Source organism: Cyclopterus lumpus, chromosome 19 (genome assembly GCF_009769545.1).
Source record: "Cyclopterus lumpus isolate fCycLum1 chromosome 19, fCycLum1.pri, whole genome shotgun sequence".
In the NCBI taxonomy this organism is placed as follows: Eukaryota; Metazoa; Chordata; class Actinopteri; order Perciformes; family Cyclopteridae; genus Cyclopterus; species Cyclopterus lumpus.
Window position 1 is genome coordinate 15987201 of NC_046984.1, and position 8086 is coordinate 15995286.

An 8086-nucleotide genomic window follows, 5' to 3' on the forward strand; every position below is an offset into this window, starting at 1 on the left:
ACATAGCTAGATCAGTCTTGTACAGACAAAGGGAGTATTACCCCTCTGACATCCAGTGAATGGACTTTTGATGCTTGTCAGGGGGGGGTCGGGTCAGGGCGTAAGCACTTGGGCTTGTTTCTGTACTAGCACCCGGAGCAAGAGAGCTACTGCGGGTGCTAGTCCCGGTGGTAGTCCGGGTGCTAGTCCCGGTGGTAGTCCGGGTGCTAGTCCAGGTGGTAGTCCGGGTGCTAGTCCAGGTGGTAGTCCGGGTGCTAGTCCCGGTGGTAGTCCGGGTGCTAGTCCCGGTGGTAGTCCGGGTGCTAGTCCCGGTGGTAGTCCGGGTTCTAGTCCCGGTGGTAGTCCGGGTTCTACTCGCAGGAGAGCGAGTGTTGCATCTCCACCACCCTGGGAGTGTTTAAAAGTGATTATTGTGCCTTATTTGCAGGTCCAATGTTCACGACTTTAGTTTGTAAGAATGCTCATTGTTACGTGTACAAATTTAGCACAAGTACAGTTGAGGCTGGTGGGAATGTCCTTTGACAAAATACCTTCAAAATTAATACTGGATCAATTAAAATGTTACAGCAAATATGGTGATGGATCACCAAAGTTATCACAAAACATCATAGCTTATCACCTGATGATTAAATAGAGCACGTGTAAAATTAAATAGTGTTTTTAAACGGTAAAGATTTGGGTTGTTTGGAGTTATTTTGGCTGGATGCCACAGTGCTCTTCTTCTCCTTATTTGCCTGCGACAGACAGACAGCCCAACCACTGCTGCAGACACTTCTTCTTCTTCTTGTTCAAGACCTTCTCGTGGCTGCAGAGAGATTCAGGACTAACGTGCTGCGCTCTTAAACGTATATATATATATAAATATAGTTTTTCTTTTGCATGTCATCATGCGCTCGTTGCTGGCTGGATGCTGCGGGCTCGCTTTGATCAGCATCTCAGGTAAATGTGAACTTTAATAGTTTTAATAAGCGCCTGAAAGAAATTTAAATGAAGAGAACAACGGTCGCACTCTCGGTGCTGAATATTCTACCTGTCCGTGAGATTCTGAACGTTATAACAGCCTTGATCATTTCATAATGCTTCAGGTAGACATTTAATTGTACTTTTTTTTTTAGGACTGTTTAACCGCAGCTACAATGCATGTCAGGGTTTTGCATGTTATTTTTTGACGCTTCAGAAAACATTACTTCCTGACCATCTGGGGGGAAAGAGGAAGTTGTCTTCTGAGACAAAGACTGGTTATTTTTAATATACTGTATGTACATTTTACTTTGTGTACAGGTTATGTATCAGCTTCCTTTATTTCATACCTGTAGTCTGTTTGTAGAGGAAGATAAAAAAGAGTTTAAATATATATCAAAATCCAATCTATTTATGGAGCACATTTAAAAACAACAGTTGGTGTACAACTGAACTAAAAAATATAGCAAAGACATCAAACAACATAAAACCATAAAGAACATAAAAGCAAAAAATAAAACACCATAAATATATATGGTGAACATTAAAAAAAGACTTTTATCCATTCCCAACATGGATAAATACCCTTTAACAACAAAACTGTGACACATTCATTGAGCTTTAGGTTGAAATAACTGATGCATGAACCCTCTCTTAACTATAACTACTTTTATACACATAATATATTTTAATTACAAACGTTCCTTTTTACTGCCTCATGGTGATAAACGCATGAAAAACTATTGTTTTATCACACTAAAAGTCTAAATATTCAATTTGCAATCATGTGAAAACAGAGAAGAAGCTGATGTTTGATACATCTTCCTGATAAATAGTTTTTTAATTTATAATCTTATCCTAATGTTTTCCAGCATTAGATTATTAGACTGTAGATACATAATCAGTGTTGTCACATCCCACAATAACAGCTTGGTGTTTAGAGCCGACAGAATTTGTCAGAAAAGTAATATGTATGTAATTTATCAAGCAAAAAAAGACTCTTCGGTTGCAGCTTCTCAAATACATTTGTGTTTTATGTTATTGTAAAGTTAATAACTTTGAGTTTTATACTTCCCGTTAAACAAAATGTGCAATGTGGAACCATCGCTTTGGGATCTATAAGAACTTAATTTATTTTGCATATACACTAGATTATGAATAAATTTTGCAAAACAACAATAAACACATGTATCCATAATAGAAATTAGAAAACAATTAACACCCTCATCACTATGAGCAATGTCTATACTTATTGTTCCATATCCCTATAAGTGAGGAGCATTGGTTTTAACTAAGCTATTACACAAAGACAACATTTTAACATATAGGATTTTTAGATCCAAGCATGTAACCCTCCGTCATCCATAACGTCATCGATTCTCGGCATTATTTTGGAGGCACGCGGTCTCCTCGACTGAAGACCAGCACTGCAGGGGCCACAAAATATGGTCAAAGGACCTGCGTGCATGTTTGAGATGTGCAGCGACTGCCGCTGTAACCGGGCCACATCATCCCTCAACCTTCCTCTGTCTGCTCAGTGGCCACGAACCCGGCCGTGCCGATCACCCAGATACCCCGGTTCTACGGTGCGAGAACCAGACACAACGCGGGCATTTGTTGTCGCTCCGCCCGGAAACTCCTGCCGGCCAAGGTGGAGTGGTTCAAGGCCAGCAGGTACACCGAGGACGATCCAAGCAGGAGCGAGATAAAGGCCGGACGAAGGTTTAATTTCTTTAACAATGATCCGAATCAAAAGTGTCTCGTCATGCACGATGTGCGCACGGAGGACAGCGGCGTGTACTACTGCAAGTTAAACGACACGTGGGGACCAGGGACTGAACTTCGGGTCGCCAGTGAGTACGCTGGGGTCCACATTATGTCTCCTATGTACAGACACATGATGCAGTGTTGCATCCGATTGACTGACGCCTGTACCTTTCCTCTCACAGGAACCATTGACCTTCCCCAGGCTCTGCATCGGACCAAGATGAAGGATGGCCTCATCATCCTCCAGGGCCTGCTGCTGGCCGTGTGCATCGCCGCCGTGCTGCTGCGCAAACGGCAAATGGTGAGGAACAAGACGACCAAAAAAACCCTCTGCGACGCTCAGTTAAACTGGAATAAAGCCGACGACGTGCAGAACAATATTCACATTCAGGGCCAAGATAAACGTAACAATCATGGAAACTTCAGCTTTTTGGAATAGAACAGATGTCGACAATATTATAGACATGTTGCCAGGTCACAGACAAAATATATGCCATGCAACTCTGATATTTCTGATTGAGCCATTGAGTGTTAACAAGTTCCCAGCCCCCAAGATGATGGACTTCACATTGCTTGTTTTGTCTGACAAGCAGTACTAAATCCCACGTATTCTTATTATTTATAATTTCATAAAACATAGAAAACCGACATATCGCCTCATTCCAGAAGATAGAAACCCTGAAGGTATTTTTCGGCTAGCTTTGTTACTGTCGAGGTCATATCGTGAGTCACAGAAGCGACGCAAAATGAAGAAGTTAAGAGGCAAAATACAATAAACAATCCTAAATAATGAGCAACGACAACATACAAATAATACCGTGGGAATTGAGACTGAACTAAAACCAGGACCACGCTATCCACCCTCAGTTATTGTGCTGGTAATGTTACATCTTTAAATTTATATCACCTCCAACGTTAGCTCTCCTGCATTGATTGGCCCAATCAAATCCACCTCAGTGCCACATGAAACCTGTACTTCGCAAGCTAGTAACGCAACAGTTGGAAATACCTACACGTTTAACAACATACAGCCCAACTATGTGTGTTAAGGCGCAAAGATACCAACTGTTTTTAGCACCGTAGGTTAGCTCAGTATAGCCAGTTAGCTCATCAGACACCTCAGAAATGTAACCGCAATGCTAACGTGGCCACCTGGCAAGATGGTTTCTAGTTTATTTGAGATCAGCTCAAGCTGAAAGAGAACACTTAATAAGTTAGTATGAAGATACGGAAGTCCTTCTTTTTTTTTTTACCTGTTTCCACAAAGGCAGCGCTCCAGTTCTGATAGTAGTTATCCGTTAGCTTAAAATGAAAGCAACATATGCTTATGTTCCTTTTCTATCCTTCTTTTTTTTGTCTTTCCCTTTCTTTTGGTGAAAGGACATGACCGTGTGAGTGTTGTCGTGTTGCTACAACCAGAAACTACACGCCTTTTCAGTCATTTTTTACAATCCAGTTGGAAGCAGCACAGCCGACTTGATTTAGTTACGTTGGATCAACGTAACGTTAGCTAGCTATCTTATGTCTCGTCGTCATTTTTACAAGATTAACGTTATTTAATATGTCACAGTTGGATTTTTTTAAAGGATCTTTTTGTGTGCATTTGTGTGGTGTTTACTCCTGAATTAAAATGTCTCTTTTTTTAAATGTATTCTTTATTTTTTAACAGTTGAAACAGGAGGACAGCATATACGAGGAGCCTGAAACTGATCACATCTATGAGGTTTGTTTGCCTTCATTTTACAGTTACTGTATATTGACAAATAACATACTGGAATAATCCACTAAATGTCCTTCATTCAAAATTAAAGTAAAAGTATGTAAGTATTATCAGCACAAGCATTGATTGTGCAGTAAAATGTTCCCTGTCAGTGTTTTACTTTGACATATTATGATGTTTCTTGATTAATATTACTACTGCATTATAATGTTCATGTTTCATTTGATTGCAGTAGGTGTTTTAAACTCCTTTTGTTTGGTAGTTCAATGCATCATATTCTGTGAGATCATCATGTACCGGTTACTTGTGAAGACACATCACAGCTGTGTCTGCTCGCACCACTGAGCTCATAACCACAATATCATGCAGCTCTCAGGTTTTTTCATTTATAACTATAAATTATTGTATAGTGTGCTTGTAGAAATCATAGAGGATTTTTCAAGTAGCACTTTTAATACCAAAATTGAAGAAAACACCAAAACAAGAGGAAGCGGACAATATTAATGCAAAGACCTATACAGTCAAAAATGTAGTTTGAAGTATTTATAATGAAACATAGTCGTGGAAAACTTAATGTAAGAAGGTCAGCTTTGCAGTCAAACCTTCGGGTAAACAATAATATTAATAATTAGTATAATAATCTTCTGTTGGATGGAGAAAGTGCCTGACAGAATGCTGTTTTACTGGAAAGTTAAAGTCAAATAAACGTGGGTTTAATGTGCAACGATATGAATATTCATTGGTCTTTTAAAGCTTTAACAGTTAGAAGCATCTGAGGTCTTTCTACAAATGACATGGAGGATATTTAAATGTTAAAATCGCTCTGCAGTAACATTTTTACAGCTGCTTATCTTTTGTCTTTTAAAGTCATGTCCGAATCCCTGGCTATATGCAAAGCGAAGGCCTTGAACTGTGAACTTTGACGAGGACTCCTGAACGCCTCATGGGACTCACACATTAGTAGTGCTTGTTGACTGACTTAAACCTGACTTGTTTCCGTCGGTCAGGGTTTGGCGATCGAGACGTGTGGTGGAGGTCTGTATGAGGAACTCTCCGTGTACGCCCAGGCCGAAGGAGCCGAGGAGGCCGAGGCCCCGTGGGAGTGAGACAGCCTCACAATAACAAGCTACGTATACAAGTTATAAGTTATAAATACATCGTTCATGGCTTTTATGGAAGTGGGGTTGTCCAGTTTGAGGGATTTATTCACCTCGCTGTCAGACACCCCTAAATCCAGTTCCCCCCCAAACAAATCTGATCTCTCCCTTTAAGAGTATACTAGTAACAGTTTGTTTATAAATGTGCAAAAACAGTTATTTTAAAACGCTTGCCGTAAATGCTTTTATGATGATTTTATGCTTTTCAGTGACACTGGAGTGATTAATAAGCTAAATCATGGATTTATATTCGACAGATGACATTTGTGGTGCTTCAAGAGGCTTTTTTTGTTGTTTTAAAATAAATAAATAAAGGTATTAATCAAACAGTTTGATTTTAACTAAATGTTACAGTGTGTGTTCATTATATTGTGTCTTTTGTTGATGTAACAATAATAAAACCATAAAAGTGTTTAACATTTGCTGGAGAAAGTCTTTTTTATTGTCTTTAACAGGTTTTAAAAAATTAATTAATAAATACATAAAAAACTTAAATAAATAAATACGTTGATCATATTAACATTAACATATTAATTGATAACATGCTGATTGTGTAGATTATCAACTGATCAACAAATACACTCAGGACTTAAATAAGCAATAAATTGATAAATAAATAGATGAATTAACATATGGATGAGAATAATATTTGTATTGATTAAAACATAAAAAACAAAGAGATATACATGATTAATAAATACAAAAACAACTCAATAATTAAATATAGAAATATATTAATAAATAAAGAATTAGATAAATTAAATAAATACTTAAATGAAATAAATAACCATCCATCCATCCATCCATTTTCAATACCGCTTATCCTCATTAGGGTCGCGAGGGGCGCTGGAGCCTATCCCAGCTGACATAAATAACCAAATAAAAATAATAACATTATCAAATAAGCTTATGCATGAACAAATAAGTTAATAAAGTAACAACATAAATAAATATGTTAATCAATAAATAATAAATTTAAAAAAAACATTAATGAATAAGTTAATAAAATAACTGCTTGTCCGCACATACATGAACATATTGATAAGAGCAACAGGTTTTAGTTGGTGAGTAGAGATGAAGCCAGCTGGTCTGCTCTCATCAGATGGGTCTTCATCTCCTTCCTGATCAGCTCCCAGGATTCAGCACTGTGGCCCTACAGACACAAGAATATCATCATTATTAAAACAGGACCAATACTGATCAATACATCAATCGATTGATAGACAGAAGGACAGACTTACCATTTGCTCCAGGATGTGTGAGAGTCTCTTGAAATACATGTGCAGCTTCTTGTTCTTCTTCTTGTGGCCGTGGCTCTTAATCTAAATTCATGAGAGGAAAATAAATGTTTAAGGATACATTTATTATGCTTTATTAATAAGTCACGTGTCATGTGTTCATGTGTACACGTTGTAGAGTAACAGAGACCTAACTAAATGTTACATGAGGTGGTCTCTACTCACACAGGAGTGAAGGCCGTCGGCCTGCTGGGTCACAACGATGAGAAAGTGGTCCACTGTGTTCTCCTCCCATGATGCATTGCTGTGATCCTCCTCAAACAGGGCAGCCATCTCCTCCAGAATCTGAACCGTGAATCTGAGTTTGTCCTCAGCCTGGAAGAAGAAGATCAATTCAAATACAACAGGAGCAGATTCATGACACTTGTCACATGTTTACTGGGGAAATAAAAAAATAGAGATGACAAAAAGGAGATGAAATCTAACCACATGTTTAACTTTTGATGTTTATTACAAAGGTTGAGGATGACTCACTGATGCTTCAGACGCCTGGTTGTACAGGTTATGAGGGAAGCTCACTTCAGCATCCTCAGTGGTGTTAGTGGATGTATGAGCCTGCACACACACACACACACACACACACACACACATTATGAAGTAAACAGACACATACAAAGAGTCAGTGACTTTAAAGAACATCCAAAAGAAGTCCACTCACCATCCTTTCTATCAGATCCAAAGAGTTATTACTGTGCTGTCTGAATTTATGATGCATCCATCTGCAGCTCAGCGAGGAGGCTGAACTGAACACACTGAGAGACACGAACACCAACAACATCCTGCGGAGCATTTCAACCAGATGCGGATTCACCTTCAGTGAATTCTCTTGTGAAGGAGTTGTTGTGTTGGAGCTGAGATGCAGCGCCTCATTTATGCTGCACGCGCACCTTTTCATTTTCCAAACATGTTCACCTGGGAAAAACTGAGTGAAGTGCGGCTGCGCGCGCGCTCAGAGCTCAACCTCCACGTGTTTAATGTCGGCCACATATTTCGGATTCTAATTATCTTCCCCGTGAAAGATCTATGCCATAATTAAGATGATGTTGCATTTAATTAAGTTTCAAAACAAGCCACAACTTAAAGTGAAAGCATAAACACAGCTCAACTATTTATCATCAATACAGATTCGATAGCAAAACATTTGTTGATTAACATCAGAATATTTTTGGCGACTTTTTAAGCAA

The 8086-nt window shown here is 38.8% G+C and overlaps 2 protein-coding genes across 2 annotated transcripts; one reads left to right on the forward strand and one right to left on the reverse strand.

The window, feature by feature from the left end:
* The first annotated feature begins 751 nt into the window (after positions 1–751).
* Positions 752–5950, forward strand: cd79b (CD79b molecule, immunoglobulin-associated beta). Its single transcript, XM_034559458.1, has 5 exons — positions 752–939; positions 2499–2813; positions 2910–3028; positions 4397–4450; positions 5455–5950. The coding sequence occupies exons 1-5, from the start codon at positions 888–890 to the stop codon at positions 5551–5553; spliced, it is 639 nt and encodes a 212-aa protein (XP_034415349.1). The 5' UTR covers positions 752–887; the 3' UTR covers positions 5554–5950.
* A 711-nt stretch (positions 5951–6661) lies between these two features.
* ifnphi4 (interferon phi 4) lies at positions 6662–7692 on the reverse strand. Its single transcript, XM_034559005.1, has 5 exons — positions 7561–7692; positions 7377–7457; positions 7068–7217; positions 6846–6926; positions 6662–6757 (listed from the first exon to the last, which is right to left on the reverse strand). Exons 1-5 carry the CDS (start codon positions 7690–7692, stop codon positions 6662–6664), a joined length of 540 nt encoding a protein of 179 aa, XP_034414896.1.
* Positions 7693–8086: the final 394 nt, after the last annotated feature.

Excerpts from the sequence above, each read along its gene's own strand:
- cd79b (XM_034559458.1), top strand. The coding sequence starts at position 888 with ATGCGCTCGTTGCTGGCTGGATGCTGCGGGCTCGCTTTGATCAGCATC. Across the intron at positions 940-2,498 it reads CGCTTTGATCAGCATCTCAG|TGGCCACGAACCCGGCCGTG; the intron begins GTAAATGTGAAC and ends CTGTCTGCTCAG. Across the intron at positions 2,814-2,909 it reads GACTGAACTTCGGGTCGCCA|GAACCATTGACCTTCCCCAG; the intron begins GTGAGTACGCTG and ends TTCCTCTCACAG.
- ifnphi4 (XM_034559005.1), bottom strand. The coding sequence starts at position 7,692 with ATGCTCCGCAGGATGTTGTTGGTGTTCGTGTCTCTCAGTGTGTTCAGT. Across the intron at positions 6,927-7,067 it reads CCGACGGCCTTCACTCCTGT|ATTAAGAGCCACGGCCACAA; the intron begins GTGAGTAGAGAC and ends TCATGAATTTAG. Across the intron at positions 6,758-6,845 it reads CACACATCCTGGAGCAAATG|GGCCACAGTGCTGAATCCTG; the intron begins GTAAGTCTGTCC and ends TTGTGTCTGTAG.